Source organism: Ammodytes marinus (assembly GCF_949987685.1).
Source record: "Ammodytes marinus genome assembly, chromosome: 12".
NCBI lineage: Eukaryota > Metazoa > Chordata > Actinopteri > Uranoscopiformes > Ammodytidae > Ammodytes > Ammodytes marinus.
Window position 1 is genome coordinate 1,265,701 of NC_137216.1, and position 24,719 is coordinate 1,290,419.

General features: G+C 41.3%; 1 protein-coding gene across 2 annotated transcripts in view; it reads right to left on the minus strand.

The window, feature by feature from the left end:
* Positions 1-24,719, minus strand: part of rrp1 (ribosomal RNA processing 1) — a 106,263-nt gene that overhangs the window by 49,946 nt on the left and 31,598 nt on the right. For both annotated transcript variants that reach the window (XM_080037806.1, XM_080037807.1), the window contains exons 9-14: positions 14,892-14,962; positions 13,014-13,111; positions 7,319-7,338; positions 6,489-6,632; positions 4,815-5,740; positions 4,585-4,740 (exon numbers count right to left, since the gene is read on the minus strand). In XM_080037806.1, the coding sequence (XP_079893932.1) occupies positions 4,585-4,740; positions 4,815-5,740; positions 6,489-6,632; positions 7,319-7,338; positions 13,014-13,111; positions 14,892-14,962 (1,415 nt within the window). The remainder of the gene's footprint in view (positions 1-4,584; positions 4,741-4,814; positions 5,741-6,488; positions 6,633-7,318; positions 7,339-13,013; positions 13,112-14,891; positions 14,963-24,719) is intronic.

A 24,719-nucleotide genomic window follows, 5' to 3' on the forward strand; every position in this document is an offset into this window, starting at 1 on the left:
TGCATTGTCATTTTAAGGGGAAAACAGACATTGTATGTATTATTTCAACTATTGAGTTATTTGTAAAACAGCATGCTAGTGTAGGCCTAGAAGATTTATTTTCTGAATTTTCAATACTGCTTTATTTTTATGTTTTAAATTGGGAAATACATGTTCCAAAACTACCAATAACCTCTGTATTTAAAAAGAGTCAAGCAAGTAGTCTAATAATCCATTAATGAATTATAGGCTATCACATCACAGTAGGCCTATTGTCCACAATAATCGCACAACAGCCCTCCATCCAAAAAAGTTGAATTTTCACTTTGATGTGCATATACACATGTTAAGTGTATGGTCCATTATTTATATTTTGTGTCTGCATATTATTGGACCAAAACAGTAGAATTTTTCTTTAATTGTATTTTGTACTGTCTACATGTTTGCACAAAATGTATACCTGCACATAGCAAACAGAATTTTTCTATTTCTTTAGTGCCTATTGGCATCTTTGAGCAAAATACCCCCAACATTTTCACCGCGCCTCCTGTAACCCTGGGCACTGACCACCTTGACTAATGCCTCGTTTCCACCGAGTAGAGCGGGTCGGATCGGGTAGTTTGGCTTTTCATTTGCCAAAAGTTGGGTAGGGTATGGTTTAAGTGCACCTAACCGCTCTGAGCCGCTCCAAATCTCAGTACTCCTCCGTAGGGGTACTAGCCGCCTGAAAGGGTGCCTAAAAGGCGGAGCTACACACTGCCGTCATTTGATTGGAAGAAAGAATCATTTCCGCCATGTGTAGTCATCTCGGCAAGAGTGAAGATAGTCTTGTGTTTTGGCGAAAATGTGAGCACATCACTGTTTATTGTGTGGTGTTTTTCCTCGTCAATAAATTAATCAGTTGGTTACACTGTGTCCCATAGTCACGTAGCTGCCGCAGCCAGCACTGTTCGCTCACTGTCTCTATGAGTTGCGCCGAGCCGTCTCTGTGTGTTTACGCCATAGATAGTAGTAAATACACGCTCACAACAACACGGGGGGAATAAATAAAGAAGCGGCTGGTTTGAATCATTTCCGCCGTTTGTAGTCACCTCGACTAGAGTGAAGAGAGTTTTGGCGAAAATGTGAGCGCGGCACTGTTTATTGTGTGGTGTTTTTCCTCGTCATTAAATGAATCAGTTGGCTACACTGTGTCCCACTGCTACGATTTCACGTAGCTGCCGCAGCCAGCGCTGTTCGCTCACTGTCTCTATCAGTTGCACCGAACCATCTCTGTGCTCACAACACGGGGGGAATAAATAAAGAAGCGGCTGGTTTGACCAAGCAAAAACAAGAGACCGCTGGCTTGACCATCGCAGTCCAGCCTAAACCCCGCCCTACCAGTAAGGGTAGGGTCGGCGGTGGAAACAACACAGAGATTCTTAAAAGTGAGCTGTGCCGCTCCGCTCCGACCCGCTCTACTCGGTGGAAACGAGGCATAAGACATTTCCTGAGGGAAACACTGCACGGGCATCATAAAATGTACTGTTTAGTGCTTGTTTTAGGATACGTGTTTTCAAATGCAAGCCGTGCCTCAGCCTGAATAATTTATTGAAGTAATTCCGTGCAGTCCGAGGCTTACAAGTAATGTAATCGGTCGCTATAATTTCTGTCCCTGCTGGCTACAAGGTTAGCTGCCCTACATGTCTCCTCTTGTGTCGTGTTCAGTATGTTGAAAGTAACATCCCCAACATCCAACACAACTGGGTGAGCTTAGCGAATATATGGACAATGCGAGTTGAGTTGAGCTGATACCACGTAGTGGAAAAGCGCCATTACTTGTCCACCACAAAAAGTGCAGTTAAGGGGTCAGGGGAAAACTCTTTGGAAAGAAAATCAAATAGATGACCCCAAAAGGTTTGGAACCTTTGACATTGTATGAATATATGAGACAGCATCCCTTGATCTATTGTGCACTTAAAGCGGCAACGAGTAACATTTAAATATCTTTTAAAACAGCCTCATGTTTCCTCTCATAATCATAAATTACCTTTAACAGCAAACGAGACCATCAGTGCAAAGAAAGACGTTTTTATATAGTTTTTATTACTGCATTTGATCTGGTCGTACACCCAGTCCGATTTTCGGTTCGCTCGTGCATGCTCTATGGTCACATATCCGTATTGGTCGCAGATTTCAGTATGGCGCAGGAACGCGATTTGAGAAGCCTATCACTCCAGGTGAGGGAAGGGGATAGGGAGACCAGATCCCAATTCACCAGATGTGGGACAAAGACTACGTTTGTGCGGGACAATGCGGGACAAAGTGCATTTTTTTTTGCAAAATAAACTCGTGTCACCACCGGTAATGCCAGAGACACGGCTTTCTATATTAAAAAAACACTATCTTCAGATCAGCGTGCAGCAGTTAAGTTAGCTACTGTTAAACAAATAGAGCATTAAGGCTGCGGCTTCACATTAAAAGCATTTCACTTGCTTCACATTAGCATTTCACTTGACAAACGTGAGTTGGCTTTTATTTTGAAGTAACAGGAAGGTAAACGCTGAAGCACTGCAGGCAGCACTATAGAACACTAGGCTATAGATAACAGCCCAGCAGCCCGATACACACACACACAGACAAACGGAGACTGCTGTCTCCTCACAGCTATCGGATAAATGCCAGATTATAAAACACGCATTTAAAAAGGGGCGCTCACTTTCAATGACAATGCGGGACAACGTCTCAATTTGCGGGACGTGTGAAAAGTAATGGAAATGCGATCTGGTCATCCTAGAAGGGGAGCGGGAGCCTTGTTTGAGACAGTTATTTGTCGTCATAATGACTGATAACGGGGCTGAACCATCAAAGAAAAAAAAGAAAATGCAATGAAGAAAAGCTAAAAGGGAGAGTGATAGGCGGGCGGGAGGGCGTTGCCAAGCAACGTATACACAATTCCACAGAGCGAACCTAGACTGCAGTGTTTACTCCTAAATGAATGAGCGGTAGCCTACTAAAACAAAGTTTACTTTGCCTCACCAGCATCATCTGATGACCATTATTCATCTGAAATAGTCTTTATTTACAACAACATAAACACATTACCTCATCGTTATTTCTGTCAATATTATATGGTCTTAGAGGTCCCTAATACATTTTAGTTGTTTGCTTAAAAAACCGTTCAGATCATTTATTGTAGTATGCCTCTATACCCTGATGTTCAGATAATCTCACGATGGCCTATTTTTTTTAAACAGAGCTGCAGCTCCCCTCGTAAATATACAATCAATGAGCTTCCCCCGCCCCTCTCTGGAAGCGACGGGTCCATAGCCTGAAGTAGTAGCCCAGTGGTTCTCAACCTTTTTTGAGCAAACGCCCCCCTAACCTTACCGAGATACCCCCCCCCCCCAAAAAAAAAAAAACACAAACACACACACAATTATTAGAGAACACCTGATCGCAGAGCAGACACATTGGTAAAGTGGTGTTCATCGGTGACGGGATAAATCCATAACTAATGTAATTGGCATTGTACTGCCGGCACTTTTTCTTGCTATCCGCCATGTTTGTTTATGTTATGTTATTAAAGTTGAATATGTTACAATGAATTGTGTACGTTTTCATTGGTTGTTGAACTGTTATCCCGCAAACAAGCGCTCATGACGTAGCTGTGCTTTGCTGCTGTCATAGGGCTGCTGTACAGGGCTTCAGCGAGCCTCTCGCGGTGCACAGCGTTTAGTATATCGTCCCTCTCCAACATATGAGGGTTGTGTCTTTAACATGGTTCTGCTTGTGTGTTAGTTAACTCCATGCTTTGGCTGATTACTCTGTTTTCTCCACCTCAGAGACAATAGTTAGTTTAAGTTTGAATCTCGCTGCGCTAGCATTAGCAATATCAGTAAACGTCATTATACTAGTCTGTGATTGGCTGATTCCTCTGCCGCTAAGGCTTTGATTGGCTGGTTGTTCTGACTCAAAGACCTCTGATTGGCTGTCTGCAGAGCCTTCTCTTTTCTAAGGCTGTGACAGTCAGCAGACCGCAGAACATTGGAGAGAATAGTTAAAAAGAGGTTGAGGGGTTAGAAACATGAAAAGTTAAAATAGGTTGTTTATTTCAGGTAACCTATTTTTGCAGTCAAAAGATTTATAAGATTTTTAAGAAAGTTTAAAATATATTTATTAATACAGTGCCTGTACTGAATGTTAGCACGGAAGCTAACGGCATACTTTCAAAGGGTTTTAGACAATAGGGTTATACCCATATATTTGTTTCTTAATCTTTAGTGAACTATTACGAAGTGCCGGGGGACCTGAATGCTTGAAGGAGAGATGCTCAATCTGTAGCCTTGCTGGCATTTCTTTCAGGTTACTAACTGGCGGGCAGCAACGCACACGGAAAGGATTCTGGTGACCTACCTTAGGTGCCCTAACGAAAGGGTCCTAAAAACAGGTGCGTCTCTCCCCCTTATTTTGGGACCCTTTCCAACATTTGAGAGTGGAAGCGCAAATAAAAGGGGTGCTGTGCAACACTGAACCACTTTGATACTTAAGAAAAAAGGAGGTGGGAACTAATTTGCACAGATATGGAGAAACACCTGAACTACTGTTGTAATCTGTGTCTCTTACCTTCTTGGTGGACCGTGGGGTGCTAAGGCTTCCCTTAGTTTTGCAAAAGAGAGGTGTTGGGACTGCAGCGTTGCTCTGGAAGGTGATGAATGATGACAGAGTCTTAGCCTTCTTGGACTTCTTAGTGGTCAGAGTTGTGGACGGCTCTCCAACATCCTAAAAATTCAAAATCACATTAGAACCTCATTGTTATCAGATGTCACAATAATTTTCCCTAATGAAGTACTCACACTGCCTAATGTTGTCACTTCTTCTGCCTCATATTCAAACTCCACCGGGATGATCTTTCTCCTGTGAACTGCTGCTTTCCCAGAGGAACTTCCATTCAGTTGAAGCTCTACATCTCCACTGCCATCCATCCTGTCCACTGCCAGCTTCTTCTTCTTCTTCTTGGCTGGTGTTTCCACGCCGCTCTCACACTGCATCTTCTCTGGACATGCTTTGGGATTTTTCTTCTTCTTCTTGAGAATGGTTCCAGCATCTATGGTTGGATCCTCCTGCTTGCCTTTAATTTTCTTCTTCTTCAGTTTCGGTGCTGGGGCATCTTCTGATGCTTCCTCACCAGCACATTCTCTTGCTTTCTCCAGTAAGGTGGTTGGATCATCTTCCACTGAATCCTCACATAGTGTTGTTGGGAGATCTGCTTCTGTTCTCAAACCGTTGACATGTGACTGACCCTGGAGCTTCTGGAAACTCTCCTCTGGCTTCAGGCCCTTCTTGGCAGGGCCAGTGGAATCAGCTGTACTACTTAATGTGATTTCTGCATCTTGTTCTACCTTTGATTCTGTTGCTAGCTTAACCTTCTTGCCATTCTTTCTAGTCTTTGCTGAGACTGTAGCATCAGTGCTGCATGGATCAGGCTTGGTGACAGGTTCAGAGATGAGTGGAGTTGGTGACTGAGCCTCTGAGACTTCCCCAGATGATATGCAGCTTTGTGTCATTGCTTTGGCTTGTGAAGCCTCCAGACCCCCTTCACTCCCTTCAGCTGCACTCTGAGCTTGAGCCAGCACACAGTCCTGTTGGGAGCTCTCTGTGTTGTCCTCAAGACCCTGAACTGTTTTCTTCTTCTTTTTCTTTTTCTTCCTCTTGTTCTTTTCAGGACTCTCCATCAAGTCAGCTGTTTCATCCTCCTTGTCTTGCTGGAGTGTGGATGAACCTGAAGTAGCAGATACACAGGTCACTTTCTTGTCTCATGGAAAACACTTCTTGCAGAAGACAACATCTTGTTACATTTTCATTTCTCCTCAAAACAGTAAAGGTACCACTATGTTGAGCAGGCTGTATAATTCTTATTGTACTAAATAAAGCTTATAAATGTAATTTTGTTAAGTGCACGTGCGCCCAAAAATCTGTGGAGTGCGCCTAGATATTTTCACTGGTCGCACCAGTGCACCTGAAATGTATCTCGTCATATTAAATGTAATATTGAGTGTAGTGCGGCACAATTAATCTAATCTTATGAGCTACTGCAATTATATAACATAACAAAATAATGGTGGCCGCGCAAAATATTGACACTTTGGGCCAAATTTGGACATTTTCACTTATGGGTGTACTCACTTTTGTTGCCAGCACTTTAGACATTAATGGCTGTGTGTTGGCTGTGTGTTGAGTTATTTTGAGGGGACAGTAAATGTACACCGTTATACAAGCTGTACACTGACTACTTTACATTGTATCAAAGTGACATTTCTTCAGTGTTGTCCCATGTAAAGATATAATGAAATATTTGAAGAAATGCGAGGGGTGTACTCACTTTTGTGGGATACTGTATAACTCCAACTACATTTTATATTGTGATAGGCCCATCTTTAACAGCTTGTCAGTTTTGAGGGCTCAATAAATTTCACAGCAGATTTGAAAAGGTTTCCTAGGGATGTGGTGAATGGGCCAACATGAGGTACCTTTGCTTTTCTTAGTTGCAGGTAACACTTCCTCAACGTTCTCCATGCGATTTCTTCTTCTCTTCATCCTTTTCCTGCTGCCAAACATTTCATCATCCTCATCTGTTGAGACTTCCTCTGGATACTCAACCTGAGGAAAGACGCCTGAGACACACAGTGAGACAGGCAGTGATACAGACAGTGAGACACACACAGTGAAACAGACAGTGAGGCAGGCAGTGAGAGACAGACGGCGAGACACACACACAGTAAGACAGGCACACAGTAATACAGACAGTCAGACACACACAGTAAGACAGTGAAACAGACAGTGAGGCAGGCAGTGAGAGACAGACGGCGAGACACACACACAGTAAGACAGACATTGAGCCACACAGAGTGAGACAGTGAGATAGACAGACACAGAGATGAAAGGTGTACAAAAATGATTGTGTTTTCATAGATAATTAAAAGGTGCAGTGTGTAATATGAAGTCATCACAATAGTTGGTCTCTATGGCTCCTGTTCAGAGAAGGAACATAAATTCTTCAAGAACATTCCAACTGGTAGTTCTGATGGACACAGTGTGGCCAGCTTTTCTATTTTATGCTTCTGTAAACTGATGACATTCCAACTATGACTCTTCCAAAATGGTGGCGCCCATGCCTTGGTCCATGGTATGGAGAAATACGAAGATATAAGAGACCCTTTCTAAATGGTAAAAAATAAAAATTCAGCTATTATGCACTAAATTAAACGTACTATTATAATTATTTTCTACCAAGTCTGCTATGAAAAGAAATCCCAAAATTCTACACACTGCAGGTTTAAGCAGAATGATCCATGCTTACCTTCATTGAGGTCACGCAGTCTGCAGTGAAACACAAAACCAAGAAGAAGAGACAACATGAGTTTGGATTCAAGCAGAGATCATTCATGTAGGAGGGTAAACTACCAAGGATCAATCATTTTCTTCAGGAGCTTTAGTTGGAGCAAAGGTTCATCATTGAAGGGGTTAGGGCCAGACAGGAGCAGCCTTACATGTGACTGGGATTACTGAATGCTGTTTGGCAGTTATAGAGCAGAGCTGGAACTTTTCTGGAAAAGCAGCCACTGGTTAATCTCATCATCCATATGGGAACTCTGAAACAGTTGGTGCTGAATTGATTTTATTTTCAGTACTTCTGCAGGAGTCATATAGCCTATGTTGATGCATTTTAAGACTACTAGTGCTACGTAAGCACAGGAGAACAGAGCCGATGACAGCAACGGAAGCCCCTTTTACACAGAGATTGCGGCATATTGACGGAACAACATCACTCAAATGCCGGCTTTGCTTGCTTCTGTGGTATTTACACAGAACCAAGCAACGCCGGCCTGCTGGCGCATCAGTAGCTCCTTTTACACAGCGTTCCGGAATGAAAGAGGTGCTTGTAAACAGCGCCAGGTGTGATGTAAACATTTAGCGCCGCGCCGGTCAGCTGCTTTACAACAACAACACTGGCCGGTGAATTGAGAGCAGAAGTGCTGGAGCTTGCAGTAAGAGTGCCGTATTTTACTGTCCCCACGATGTGCCAGTTGATCTCGCTACACGCTGAGTCCAACATCACTAGGACTGTTAACCAAACTGACAAAATCAATCCTCTTCACCTCTGTGCGTGTGTGTGTGTGTGTGTGTTTGTGTGACAGGTTGGTTGTGAGCGAGTCTCTTTGTGAGGGCAGAGATCTGCCAATCAGATATAAACATACACACAGTGTGTGAAGTCACGTTACTGTAGGCAGAAATAAAGTGTGGATATACGCTCAGACTTAGGATAATAATAGCGGCGGCGATCCGGTCGCCGCCTAGCTTATTACATGGCACTTTGAGAATCCTATGTAAATCACAGCATTCTACAGGTCTGTTATTTCCAGCAAGACAGACCGCTGTCAAGGGTATAATGACCGTTGCTAAGGATCTACGTCATAGTTTTGATGGATAGACGTCTACAAACAGGGCTACTACTCGTTCAGAAAACAATGGAATACTTTTTCAACATGACTTTGCATGTATCAGGAGAGCAGGGAACACAGGAGTCATGGTTAATGTCCGACAGGAATCCAGTCAAGACGGCGTGAGTACGTTTGGCCGCATATTGACAGTTAGACAGTAACTTCAGGCTGCAGCCCGCAATGTAAATGTTCTGCAGTAATTTTCTCCGTGAATTGTGTTATTTATGTTGGGGGATAATGCTTTGTTAGCTAGATGGAGCTTTTGTTAAACATATTGGCCGATTAGAATTATTATTTGTAGAGTGTGCGAGTCTTGAGTTGTGTTAGCAAAACAGTAGCTCTGTGGCTAACAGCTGAGCCGGAGTCTTCAGTCAGCTGATGCAGACAGTCTAGCTGGGCGAGCAGACTATTCCCCCGTTACTAGGTCGTATCCTTGGTCGTTCCGATTTACTGGCGTACTGAACTACGTTTTAGTTACATAAGAACCTAGTGGGTTTGCAATGACTATTCCAGTTATTATATTATATAAGGTCTCAGGGTTGCTGGGGAAACAAGTTGTTTTTTGTTAAACTCTTCTAGGTTGGCCGCAGCTTGACATAGTAACCGTTGCTACTGAGTGAGTTCCGACCGTGTAGCAGACTGTTTTTGGCTGTTAAAACAACATGTTGCTTGAATTGCTTTATTTTTTGTAGTAGCCATGTAATAAGCGGGATAAAGTATAGCGAACGGGTCACTTGCTAGAAATAAAGACCTTCAAGCTGAACAAGAGAACAACTCCTGCGTCAGCTTGTCGGTCTTTATTTCTAGCAAGTGACCCGTTCGCTATACTTTATCCCTTACTTAGCCTAGCCTAGCTTTCCCATTGTACAACTTCTACTGGGCAGAAATAGACTCATACACTCTGCAAAATGAAGCGCGGGGGTTTGGATTGAGCAACGGACCTTATGATCAGCTAGATTATACGCCGTTCCTTTTATTTGGTGATTTTTACGGGACATCAGGCCGCCGTGATTAATGTTAAACACACGTCCTTCAACTGCTAACATGGTCGCATGTTTAGAACATAGGCTATGGAACGTGAAACGCCCCCCTGTTCCGCAACAACAAGCTGGAGCATTTAAACAGAGAGGCGGAACTGATTGTGTCGGGAATCTTATGGCGCTTTTCCACCGCATGGTATCAGCTCAACTCAACTCGCATTTTTGGCGTTTCCACCGCAATTTCATGGTACCTAGTAGCGGCTGCTTTTTTGGTATCGCCTCGCTTTAGGTTCCAAGCGAGCTGAGCCGATGCTAAAAGGTGACGTCGGCAGACGGCCGGCCACTGATTGGCCAGAGACTATTGTCTGGCCAAGCAGTGGCCGGCCGTCTGCCGACGCTTCTGATTGGCCAGAGACTACCGGCTTCATTCTGTTGTTTATTCTCCCAACTCTCCGGGACTTTTGAGTGTATTTACGCCGCGTGCAGCCTACTCTGGCTCTCTTTCATTTGATTTGCATCACAGATCCGATTTTTTTTCCATATATTCACTAAGCTCATCCAGTGTTGGTTGTTGGGGAAGTTACTTTTAACATACGAGACGAGACATGTAGGGCAGCTAGCAGCTAGGCTAAATAGAATATAGCCAGCTGGGACAGACATGATAGCGAGCGATTACATTACAAGCCTCGGACTGAACCGATTACCTCAATAAAATATTCAGGCTGAGACACGGCTTGCATTTGAAAACACGTATCCTGAAACAAGCACTAAACGGTCAACTTTATCATGCCCGTGTTTACGTGCATAGGGATGTACGTGACGCATCACTACAGCTGACTGTGTGGCAGAGTCACACATCGGGACAACAACCATCCCTTTTAATGGCCCGTAGCAATATTCTTCTACTTCTTTTAGCAAACAGATACAAGGGGGGTATTTCTTAAAAAAAATTCATCCGTGTTTTTGGCGGTTGGTTCAGTTAATAGTGCAACTGCTCGTAATTTCTGCTTTGCTACTTTGCTCCGGAGTAGGCTTTCAGCCCCTTACGACAACCCCGCCCACGTCCAGGAGGTACTATTTGCGGTGGAAAACGACCCGTGCTGCTACCAAACCAAGTTGAACTGAGTCGAGTTGAGTCGAGCTACATGTGCGGTGGAAAAGCGCCATTACTACCCCCAGAGGTAGTAAAATTCCCGGAACAATCTCTCGCACCTTTCTTCCCTCGTTCCGCAACGGTCGCATTTAAACAGCAGGGCGGAGGGCCGAAATTCCGGCATATTCCCGGCTTTCACTGGCTGTGTAAAAGGGGCTAGTGATTAAAGAAAACCTTGCTGTCTGGACAGATTATTGAATGTGGGTTGTTGACGGTGCACAGACGCTTGAATCGGTGTTTTACAAGGTTTTAAAATAAACGCACATGAGAAAATTATAATTGTGTGCTTGTTTACCATTTGAATTCATTTGAAACGAGGACTACTGGAGTAATTGATCACTCGTGCCAATCTTCAATTTACATTCACCTACAGTAGACTAGAGTGAATTCAAGAAAATTGCTTTTCAGGTAAGGTGGCAGGTTATCGATGCAGTAATATTAATATTATCGATGCAGTAATATTAATAATATATAATATAATATATATTATATAATATAATATATATTATAATATAATAATAGATAATATTGTGCACGGTGGACAAATTGTAAATGTAGTCGGCCATTATGTTTTAACAATAGGTCTAGCAGGACAGTCAACCATGCCATTATCTCCAAATTTAAGGGGGAACAATTATGCTCATTTAGGGATTTAAGTGTCCATCTCTGGTGTTAAGTCACACTACAGCTTATTTGAACCGCCTGCTCGATTCACACATTTTCTGACCAGCCCAAAAGCAACATACAAAGTTGTCTTATTTCGGCTTTTGTGGGCTGGTAGGGACACCAACAATCCAAACACAGAGAGAGTCAGCTTTTCATAATATGTCCCCTATAATGCTGCTTTGTCTGGGTCTGCTATCAGAGGGAGGAAAGGAAACATGGAGGCTACTGTTTGAATAACTCCTGTCGCAGCGTGTCACACTGAGCTCACATCAACACATTACACCTGGATCACATCTAGAGTAGGGATGTAACGATATGAAATTTTGGGTACGATACGATACGATACGATATTGCGATTGATATCACGATATCACGATACGATATTAAGCGCGGAATTCATTTCTACCCCCTCAAATGAAATGTTGTACCGCTGATTTAAATAAAACATAAACACAAGAATAATTCAAATTTTTTATATCTTAATATGAAGAAGAGATTTCTGAGAGATTTAAACAACTTATCACCAAAACAAAGACACTGCTTCTCTACTGCTGTTTTTAAAGAAGCATTACACCTATATTTTTCAAACTGAAATAGGAATTTTAAATCTAAACTTAATTTAGTCACTTGTCTGTAACTGTAAAAGTATGTATAAAATAAAAATAATTTAAATAGTGTGATAATTTCCCCATTTATTTATGTTTTATTTGCTTATCAACTCTATTTTTGCAAGCCATGCTTTTACCTTATTAGGCCTACATTATGACAAGCACAATGAACTCTGTAAAATATTTATTTATGATTTTTATTTGTTATTAACTTAAATTGCAGTCTCAAAATCAATGTTTTTGCAGTGCACTCCTCTCCCCCCTCCCTTCCTCACACTTTCGCAACGTCACCTTCATTTGACCAAAGTAGTGTCACCTAAGTTTGACATAGTAGGGATTCCATAGTATTGCGCAACATGCTGTTAGCTACTGTCTGCTGAGTTCACGTGAAGTTGTGATGAATATATGAATATATCAAGGATCTTTGGACTTATTTCCTTCATCTGCCTTTCACGGAAGTTCGCCGACTTTACCGGGGATTTAACGCGCGGTGGCGGTGGATTCTATTCTATTCTATTTTTTTTTTTTTTTTTTTTTTTTTTTTATAATCTCATTTCCTCACGTTCGCCTGGATTCATAATGATATAATTGACTCGCGAGCAACTTTCTCTTCAGTCTGGTAAGCTAGTCTATCTTTTTCTCTATCTCTCCCTTTTCTCTTTCTCTCTCTTCTTTGCTGCTACGTGACTCAATGTTGTGAAGCTGCACGCGCTAGTGTAAACAACGGCCCACGTGAGACGTGACTGTTCAGTTTAAAGTTAGAAGTCATGTTTCAGTGATAAGATGTTGTGTCAATGTGTTATTGTTTGGTTTCCAATGTTGGTGTGACCCATACAGTGTTAGATTGAGTGCTACGTTTATGACAACGTTGCTTACCAGACTCTCCACAATGACGGAGCGCATTTACCATGCACGCTCGCCTCAATACCGTGACGCGGTATAACAAGAAAAAACTTACGGTTGACATTCGTGGACTTTTCATATCGCGAACGACCGTTTTGCGGTATATTGTTACATCCCTAATCTAGAGACACAGGTGAGACTGGAAGAAATCCCAACTTAACATGCTCAAATTCATGTGACCTCTTCTGTTCCCACTAGCTCACACCATAGTCACACAAAGGATAGTGTTAAACCTTCTACTCACACTTTGATGATTTTGTAGAGTCTCTGTCTGTTGTGGCTGGGTGTGCTGCTCCGACTGGCTAAGTCAAACAGCTTGTCTGCTAGGGCAGCATAGTCAAACTGCCACACACACACACACACACACACACACACACACACACACACACACACACACACACACACACACACACACACACACACACACACACACACACACACACACACACACACACACACACACACACACACACACACACACACACACACACACACACACACACACACACACACACACACGGTTAGAAACAACTCATTCATCACCATTACATGTGTCACTGACAGACAGAAAATCACAACCGGCCAATGGATAACTTATTCAGGGTTCTTGCACCATTTTTAAAGTCAAATTTAAAACATTTTAAGACCTTTTAAAGACCACCAAAAATTTAAATTAAGACCCTAAAAATGCCAGAAAAAAATTTGTTCAATAGAAAATAAAATTTAGCTCTCACAAAATTAATTTAAGACTTTTTAAGGACCCGCAGGAACCATGTTATTTTCCAACTTGATTTGCCAGAATCATTGTTAGATCATACCGATTAAGTGGAATGCTTTTACTTTTTCCAACATCCATTTTTTCTAGGGATGCACCGAAATTAAAATTCTTGGCCGAAACCGAAACCGAATAAAATTAAACAGTTGGCCGAAACCGAATACCAGAAGAGGCTTTTGCAGTTTTGTTTATTATTTAGTCAATTATTTCAACATTGCATACATGAACTCCCAAATGTTCTCCTCAAAGATAGCCTACAACTAAAAAGCAACCCTAAATAAATAAATAAACAGTAAAACCTTCTAATCTAAGAGTAAAATTTATATTTTACTAGGAATTAATCTGTGAACCACTCACTGATTTTTACCTTGACTTATATGAGGATGAATCTACAAAAAGATCGACTTATTGCCTTTTTCCATTTTTTGCAGTGCAGTGCAGGTTGAGTTGCTCTAAAAAAAACTGCACCACAGCTCCCACGGTAATGTTCAGACTTCAGAATTTGCATCACAGCCCTGATCATAACAATGAGAGGCTTTAAACGATGTCCATGCTTAGGAGGTGATTGTAACTTTTTCGTCTGTAGACTGAAACTAACGGGGGGGGGGAGGCGGCTCGCTGGACATATTTAGTCGCGCTGTCAGTTTGCCGACATGGCTCTGTGTATTCAGGCTCGAGAAATACAATCAGACCGTAGGAGCCTTTTCCCCCAACAGCGCTAACTGACAGGATATCTCCGGTTATTATTTTAGCTGTCAAACTAAAGTTTTTTTTGCGCTGCGGCCTTCACCGGCGAGGTGTCACTGTGAATGACACCGTTACCAACTGTCACAGAGTTTCACCGGGTGAATCGCTGCTTCTATGGTGATCAAACATCCGTCTTGGACGAGCGTTTTAACTTTATGCTGCATAAAGCATTGCACTGTCTGTGCCGTGTTTCATCCAGTTTGAAAAATGCTCCCACACTGGACTCTGATATTTTCATGCACGCAGCAAACTGCTCCTGCTGCGCGCTCACAAAGAGACGTGGACTAGCATACGTCTCTCTTTACTGCCATTTCCTGGTTTACAAGCGCACAGCTCTTTTAAAAACCGAAAATGAATTATTTTGCCATTTTGCTGAATGTTCGGTGCATCCCTAATTTTTTTCTGGAAAGACAGAATTTAAAGATATGTATTTCGCATAGGTAGGATTTGTCGGTTGTGTTTTGTAAACACAAGCTTCCAGACTTGGCCCCACCTCACCTGCTGCTAAGTTCATGCAGGGAGTTTGACTTACAAGTGAAGCATAAAACACAATGGCATGTATGAAAATAAACAAGTCAAATCCCAAGAGGAAGCCTTCACCTGTAGGACTGGTCCAATGTCATCTTCACCTGGCTCCTGTGAGTAACACTCATCATCATCTGATGTGTTGCCTAAAAGAAGAAAAGCAGATACTTTTAATTATTAAATAAATACTAAAACAACTTATATTACAAGATGTAGAGCACTTTGATACAAATGTTGCATGAATAAATAGAACAGTTCTATTGTCATTGTAGTTATTTGAACAAAAGACAACAGTATGTTCAGTATAACGATAACAAATCCAATAATATGCAAATTCTATGTGGGATACCGCAAGGTTTAGTTTTAGGACCGATATTATTTATACTTTACATTAACGACATCTGTGATGTATCTAAGTTACTGAATTTTGTTCTATTCGCAGATGATACAAACTTTTACCTTTCTGGAAATGATTTAAATGAATTAGTAAAAAGTATGGAACAAGAAATGGTCAAACTGAAGGAATGGTTTGATATTAATAGATTATCTTTAAATTTAAAGAAAACGAAGTTCATGCTTTTCGGTAATAGAAAAAAAGATGAAAGTACTGTACTATCTATAGCAGGAACAATCATTGAAAGCGTTAAGGAAATTAGGTTTTTGGATGTGCTCCTAGATGAAGGGTTGACGTGGAAACCACATATCTCACACATACAGAAAAAAATATCTAAGAATACTTTTGTATTAAATAAAGTAAAATATGTGTTAGATTATAAGGCATTGAGAACCCTGTATTGTGCGCTAGTGTTGCCCTACATCAGCTACTGTGTGGAGGTGTGGGGAAACACATACCAAAGCAACACAAAGTCACTCTATCTGCTACAAAAGAGAATAATAAGAATTATATTTAAAACTGGTTATAGAGAGCACACAAATATCTTATTTTTTCACTCTAAACTTTTAAAATTTAAAGAATTGGTCGAATTACAGACACTTATTATGTTTAAAGCAAAAAATAAAGTACTGCCAGCAAATCTTCAAAATCTGTTTATCCTTATAGAAAATGAAGGAAGAAGAAAAGGACACTTTAAGCATCAAGTTGCAAGGACAACAGCAAAGCAAATGTGTACTTCAGTGGTAGGAGCGAAAGTATGGAATTCTCTGCAACGTGAACTACAGCAATGTACAAATATATTTCAGTTTAAAAAACGATTTAAAGAGAAAACAGTGAATTTGTATGAGCACTTATAGAAATAAAAATATTGTATATTATTATATATAATATAGAAAGAAAAATTTATGATTTCTATATTGATGGTTGTGACCATGGTTTGCTTTGTTTTGGAATCAGTTTCAGATTGATGTTTTGGTTTCTATTTTTTTTCATTTATTATCGTCATGCACTGACATGAGTTGACATGTAGAGTGTTTTTCTTTTTGTTTGTTTTGTTTTGAGGGGGCAGGAAATATAAGATATTCTTCACCCTGCCTCCTTTTCGTCATGGTTTTATAGATTGTACATGTGAGAATGTTGAAATGAGTTTTGTTGGAAGACATCCATGGACGAAATAAATATAAATCAATCAATCAATCAATGAGGGAAGACCAAATATTAATGATGGGATGAGGCTTGGACTTGTGGACATTCAGTGTGCATAAACGCTGGCTCATCACTAGGGGTGTCACCATTCACCAAATCCTCGATTTGGTTTTCAATTTTAGGTCACGTTTCGATTCTCCATTTCTAAATATATTAGTTTAGCACAGATTGCTGTGAATCAGCAGTTGAAGCAGGAGAGGTCTAACATGTCCAGGACAAGAACACAGGCGAGGATTGAGAAACACTGCTCTATTCAGCCACAACACTGGCACAGTGTTTTTTTGCTCAAAGATGCCAATACGCACTAATGAAATAAACAACTGTTTATTTGAATACAAAAATACAACAGACACTGACCTTACAGTTGTGCAATTTTGTTTGCTATGTACAGGGACACATTTTGTGCAAACATGCAGACAGTAGAAAATACAATTAAATAAAAGTGCAACTTCTACTGTTTTAATTTATTTTTAAATACAGAGGTTATTGTTTGTTTTGGAATAAGTTTTTCCCCAATTTAAACATAAATATAAAGCAGCATTGAAAATTAGGAAATAAATCTTGTAGGCCTACACTAGCATGTTCCTGCTCGTTACGCGCGCGCAGAGCCGCAGAGACACAGCGCTTGCGAGTAAATATTTTTTTTGCCATAAAGCACTGGAGGAAACATTAGTAGCGGTGAAGCAAGATTGCCATATACCATTTCCAATGTTGCTAAAATGTGCTTTTTTAAAAATGTTGGCAGGGCTCAAGACTAACTTTTTTTACTAGGAGCACTGTCGCCCCTAACTCAGAATTTTTAGGGGCGCAAGCAGAACATTTAGGGGCAAACATTAAATAGACCTGTAACGCATCTATTAAAATGTTTCCCAATTTTAACTATATTAGGCCTATTGATATTGTATTGCCAGCATGTTTTGGAGCACACTGACAACAGATGATACATTTAATTGTTTTTTTGATTTTGCATCACTATGTGAAATTCTTCAGACATTCCTTTAGGAAAAGGATTTTTTTTTCCCCATTTTCACCACAACCACTTCTACATCCAAGCCCTCTGATTTTTCCTACTCTATCTCTGCTGACTCCTGTAAGGAAAATAGCCTAGTTGTTGGCCCAAAGGTAACTAGTAGGAGCTAGATTACATTATCAACTAATTTGCATTTATCGCCTATGCTTTTCTGAAAGAGGCAAAATTAATAGAAAATGCTGACACGGTAGTTTACAAATTAACTAGGCCTATTTACATATTTACAAACTCACTTTACACACTTTTTTTGTTGCCATATAACTACAAGTTAGCTACTTCATAGATATGCACTGGCCTATTGAATGTGGACATATAAAACAATTCGTGTTCACAAACATCACCTGGCACACGGTGCTGTCTGCTGCAGGTGGCCGGGGGCTTCTATCAGTGTAAGTAGCCTTGTTTGGGATGTCGCCGTCTTGCTAAGACCTGCGCAATTATGACACTCGTCTTGCTGAGCGCACAGCATTTTTGTTGTGCGCTCAGCAAGACGCGCGTCATAGTTGCGCAGATCTGAGCAAGACGGCTCTAAGTCGAACGAGGCTAGTAAGTGCAGTCAGCGGTGAGGAGTAGACAGCTCCGTAGCTACTCTGCTCTCGTGTGCACGGTTAAAAAAAAATCGCAAGAGGGGCTTCCGGTAATGGCGTCGAGCTGAACGGCAGCACTTCTCCCCGCTCCGTCGCTGAACTTAAGATAAATGCTGCAAAACCGCCCAACTGCTATCCTAGAACTACTTAAAGTCCACCTAATGTCACTTTAAGTTAAACATGCCCAGAAAAGCGTCAAGAAACAAGTCTAAGAAATCGCTCAACTCTCTAGACTTTCAAGCTAGCGAGGACAGTGTGTCTGAACCAGAGCACAGTGAAGGGGACGCCATGTTGATGGACACGGACAGCGCGCAGGTGAACGATCCAACCAGCGCCGATATTATGCAAGCCATTAAATCCCTCAAACATGACTTTCATACAGAAATAAGCAGTGTGTTAACGGCTATCAAGGATGTTCAGGCGAACATACGTGAATGCAACGCGCGCATCACACAGGCTGAAGAACGGGTATCCTCGGCTGAGGATTCAATTAGCGGTCTGCAAACAAAAGTCAGTGCGCTGGAAGGAAAGGTGAAGTTTTTGGAAACGAAGGCTGATTACCTGGAAAACAGAAGCCGCCGCAATAATATGAGAATCGTGGGCATACCCGAGAAGGAGGAGGGGATGGATTCTTGCGCCTTTATGGAAAAATGGTTTACCGAAAATCTGAGCGTGCAGCCACCGGTGATACTGGAGCGGGCTCACCGCATTACCGGACCGGCGCGCATCCCTGCCTCCTCCCCGCGAACATTCATTGTGAAGTTTCAAAACTATCGAGACAAGGAGCGCGTTTGGAGAGCATCACGAGCAAAAGGCCAGCTGATCTACAAGAACAACAACATCAGATTCCACCCGGATTTATCGGCTGAAGTATACAAACAGCGAGACTTCTATGAAGTGCGGCAGAAGCTGAGGGAGAAGGGAATCGACAAACACAGGATGCTCTTTCCAGCCAAGTTGCTCGTGACCCACGGAGGACGCACACATACTTTCAACATGCCTGCTGCAGTTTACCAGTTCATTGCTGGTTTGGGAGAAAACGCATAATGAAGCTACGGTGACTACCTCTTTTCTAGCATGACTTTTCTCTGCTTCGTCCTCCCCTCCCTGCTCTCCCTCGGATGCGGCGGGGAGGGGGGGTAATAGTAACCTGGCTCGCTGCTTTATAATGGAGGTAAGCTACTAAATTTGTGCTTGTTCTATGAGAGGCCTTTTTTATTTAATTTAAATGTTTTATTCCTATGTGCAGGCTGTTTATGATTTTCATATTGGCTTAAGAGCTTTAAATGCTATCATTTCTACAATTACACCTCAGATGATATCTGGGACGGGTCTAATTGCACTGTGAAGTGGCAGAACTGAAAAAATTATTTAGATTGATAAGCTTGCCTTCTGAGTAGTGGGCCCAACAATGAAGGGAAAGAGAAAAGTAACATGTTGAGACTTGGTTCCTGTTTTGTTGGATGATGACTTTATGGATAAGGCACTATACTTTTTCCAGTGGCGGATTAAAAACACTTAATTTTTATTTTATTTTAATGTCTGCGACAAGAGTGGGAGACAAAAACACAGGACATTTGTGATGGTTGGAGAGGACACAGATCTACTGCGAGACTGCAATAACGAACTTGCAGTCAAGGCCCAGACTCCTTTAGGGAGGTTCTGGATAATCCTTCACTTCCTTGCAAAAAATATTTTTTCATGGTCAACTCAAGTACATTTTATTGTTTTGTTAACGTTTCTGCAAGGAAGACCCATATGGTTATGGGTGAACAAATTGGAAGTCTGGATGCAGAATGTTATAGTGTTTTTCATGTTCATAGTTACAGTGTTCGTGTTAATGTTTTGCTTTACAACATGGGATATGTATAACAATGAGCCTCAAGGTCACATAGAACGGCAATGTCTAATCCCTTTATGGATAAAAAAATGGCTAAACAGTTTGCATACGTAAGCGTTAATGGATGGTGTGAGAGTAATTAGCTATAACGTTAAGGGCTTACATAGCCCCATAAAAAGGAAAAAAATGCTCAATAAGCTTAAGCATCTTAAATGTAATATAGCCTTCATACAAGAAAGCCACCTATCAGATTCTGAACATATGAAACTTAAGAGGTCATGGGCCAGCCAAGTGTATTTTTCATCTCATGGTTCAGGGAGAAGGCGTGGGGTGGCAATACTGCTGCACAGCTCACTGCAGTTTTGTTTACATTCAGAAATTAAGGATAAAGAGGGGAGATTTATTTTGGTGAGTGGGTCAATTTGTGGTGTGACTGTCTCAATGCTGAATATCTACGCTCCAAATGAAAGCGATCCTAAATTTTTTAAGAAAATCAGTGAAATTATTATAGAAAAAGCTACGGGAGTCCTTTTGATTGGAGGCGATTTTAACTGCATTTTGTCAAATAGGATGGATAAAAATCCACCATAATTTGCCACGACTTCAGGGGCCAGTAGGATTCTTAAAGGGGTAGTTCAGGATTTTAGACATAGGGCCTTATTCCCAAGTTAGCCTTGGTGTTCTTTATCAGTGGAGACAGTTTTCAACACATTTAATTCAGTCCTTCTAGTTGCAGAGTGCGCTCGTGCTAAGCTAGCGCACGGCATCGGGGGGATACCTAGCCTGCTACTAAAACAGTCTTACCCACTCCACAGTACACCCGAGGCCAATCAATTATAACGCCAGACTATCGATGTAAATGTCTGTGTTGATAGAATAATTTTAGAAATTATTTAAGTGCATATTATCCTCTCAAAGTGCACCAGATTCATGGATTCAAATGTACAGGGTACCTATTGACAGTAACAAGTATTTGTATATATTTAAGGGTTAAAAAAAGTAAATTTTCTCAATATATATTTATGGGATTAAAAAAAAAGTATTGGCTGATTTAACCATTATCGGAATAATAATCGGCATCCAAAAATCTATATCGGTCGGGCCCTACTCAATATAGTAAGCTGGAATGTCAAAGGTTTAAACCACCCTGTTAAAATAAGAAAGGTTTTTTCTAGGGCTGTCAAATTAAAGCGTTAATTTCGATTAATTAATCACAGAAAAATTAACGCGATAAAAAAAATTAACGCAGATTAATCGCACTTCTATAATGCCCTTTGACACGGTGCAAAAGTGGTGCGCAGCTGCACCTGTAGCTTGCATACACAGCCCGCACGGGTGAAAGGGAGAAAATATGGGATGCTTTGGGGTAAATAAGCATGAAGGTAGGAAGACATCTTACTTTATTCTCCGCAGTGTCTGTGCATTATTGATTTAGTGGGTGCAACAATGTAGGTTCAAAAGTATCTCTCAATCTTCCTTCGTGTATCTCAATTTTGTTTGCTAGCAAACGGACACCCGCCCCGTGTGTGTCAATATTTTTGCCTACGAGAGAGATCTCCCTCAAAAGAGCAGGCAGTGGCGATTCAATTCAACTAGCTTGATTGGATGGGACACCCTTAAGGTTTACCTTAGGGCAGTGGTTCTCAACTATTTTCTGTCATGCCCCCCCAGGGGACAGAATTTCTCTTTGCACCCCCCCTAAATTTAAATACTATTGAGAACCTGGTAATATTTATTTATTTATTTATTTATCTGTACAAAACCACTGTATGTTTCAGGCACAAGCATTCTGCATACAAATCACTGATTCACTGAGGTTTGAATTTCATTCAAAACATTTTTAAACTGTCAACAGTTACGGTGGTGTTTTTTATTATTATAGGCCAATAGGCCTTCTGTGATGCGATAACCAATAATTAGGGGGCCAAGCCCGAGAAGGGCCTGGGACCGCGTTTTGCAGAGCAATGCGGTTCCATAGCCCTGCTGGGCAGGGAACACTATTGTTTTTGCTGGGATTATTAGGGGGCCAAGCCCGAGAAGGGCCTGGGACTGGGTTTGGCAGAGCAACGCGGTTCCATAGCCCTGCTGGGCAGGGAACCCTATTGTTTTTGCTGGGATTATTCTTATGCCTATTATTATTTGGCGTCGTGTAAAACTGGTGCTGCAGCCCAAACCGTAAAGGGTTGGGACATGCCACTTGCATGACTAGATCCAGGTCCGTGCCTGGTACGCAGACGAAGAAATTCAGACATGCCGGCCACTAGGTGGCGCTACAACAAAGGAAAACGCGTTTGGGGCTATAACTCCTACACCGAAAGTCCGACAGTCAAAAACTTTATATCCACAGATGCACACAAGACAGATGCATCTTTTGAGATAGACCACGCCCATTTGCGTATATATACATTTTTCGCTACATCGCAAAAACTGTGTCAGTCACCAAAACATACTCCTACTAGAGTTTTCGCCCGATTTGGACGAAACCAAAAGCATTATGCTCTACCGACTCCCACGAGCAAAAGTTGGTCAAATAATTTTTCTGCGACCATCGGAAGACCAAACGCTAGCGCTTTAAAGATTTGCGAAAATCCGTAAAAAAAAAAAAAAAAAAAAAAAAAGAGGGATTTTCTTGAAACTGAAGGGAGACTATCATGGGGCATACCTGAGTCTATAAAAGAAATATGGCCTAGAAATTCCTATGTATGCCGGACTTATTATACAAATTAGTTTTTCACTTTTACTTCCTGTTTCGAAGTGTTTTGGCGGGAAAATTCAAAATAGTGTCTTTACTATGGAGAGGTTGACCATTTGATTTTGCTATAACTCCCCAACCAAACATCGCACATTCAAAAACTTGACATCCACTTGTTTGGTACATTGAGCTGCATCTTTCTATGTAACAAAGTTTTCCGAATGTCATCCATAGGGGACGCCAAAACCACAAAAAGCAAAGAAAACGTGTTTGGGGCTATAACTTCCACACCGAACATCCCACAGTCAAAAACTTTATATCCACAGATGCCCACAAGTCAGTTGCATCTTTTGAGATAGGCCACGCCCATTTGCGTATTATAGATTTTTCGCTACATCGCAAAAACTGTGTCAGTCACCAAAACATACTCATCCTACAGTTTTTGCCCGATTTGGACGAAACCAAAAGCATTATGCTCCACCGACTCCCACGAGCAAAAGTTGGTAAAATAATTTTTCTACGACCATCGGAAGACCAAACGGTAGCGCTTTAAAGATTTTCGAAAATCCCTTTAAAAAAAAAGAAAAAAGGGATTTTCTTGAAACTCAAGGGACACTATCATGGGGCATACCTGAGTCTATAAAAAAAATATGGCCCAAGAAATTCCTATGTATGCTGGACTTATTAATTTGTTTAATAAGTCCGGCATACATAGGAATTTCTTGGCCATATTGTCTTTACAATGGAGAGGTTGACAATTTGATTTTGCTCATAACTCCCCAACCAAACATCGCACATTCAAAAACTTGACATCCACTTGTTTGGTACATTGAGCTGCATCTTTCTATCAAACGTAGTTTTGCGAATGTCATCCATAGGGGGCGCCAAAACCACAAAAAGCTAAGAAAACGCGTTACGCATCCTACAGTCAAACACTTTATATCCACAGATGCCCACAAGTCAGCTGCATCTTTTGAGATAGGCCGCGCCCATTTGCGTATGGGTTTTTTTTCCGCTACATCACAAAGACTGTGTCAGTCACCAAAACACACTCCTCCTACAGTTTTTGCCCGATTTGGACGAAACCAAAAGCATTATGCTCTACTGACTCCCACGAGCAAAAGTTGTATAAAGAATGTCAGGAGACCAAACGGTAGCACTTTAAAGATTTGCACATTAGCTACCTTGTACCAAACTGCTCCTAAATCCAAAACGATTCATCCTATTAACACCAAACTTTGTTTGTCCTATGGTTCTCAGGTTGGTTCTACTTTTTCCTTAAATTGCTCCAAAAACACACTTGAGCATCTTACTCTGCGATTTTTTTGCCTTTTGGTCTATAACTCCCAAACCAAACATCCCACATTCAAAAACTTTACATCCCCGGATTCCGTGAAGCGAGGGGCCGGCGCCGTGGACGACGACGCCCGATCCCGAGTCGCGTGGGAGGCTTGGCCCCCGTTCACAACTGCTTGCAGTTCTAGTTCATTAATGTTATTATTAGTCTACTTGCAGGGTTCAACATAACTTTTTTTTCCTACTGGCCCGCCGGGCCAGTGGATCTGAGTTTTACTGGCCCCATGTACATTTTCACTGGCCCTGCACACACTTTTTTTCTTCTCCATAATTTAGTGTGAATAATTATAATACCTATATTAGAAAAATAACCAAATCTAAAGGGAATATCTAATACTGTAACAGTATAGATATTCGCTTTAGATTTGGTTATTTTTCTTTTAGTTAATGATATGAAATATTGATATTGCTCATACACATAATATAAAACCAGGCAAACATATTGAATTTGAAGCCTACAACTGAAAGTATGTGGAAGGAGTCGGCCAGTATTTTAAAGTCCAGAAGTTTGATGATTGTTTTTATTCTTGAATTTGGGCAGTTTAATGAATAGTTCACCTGCAGAAATCATGTTCAAACATAAAAAAAAAAGAAATGAAGGTCTGATCAGTCGTTGTGGTGTGGTAGGTAGTGTTTACTACTTTCTCTATGCATTAGGGATGTGAATGTGTCAAACCAATGACCGGTTTTCCACTTGCGCTCAAGTTGTCGTCGGGCTTCTTTTTCTTTTGCGGCGGGCAGTCTTTCAGTTGGAGCAATTTGATTTGTGGAGGGCTAGCGAATCAGTGAAGCCCGGAA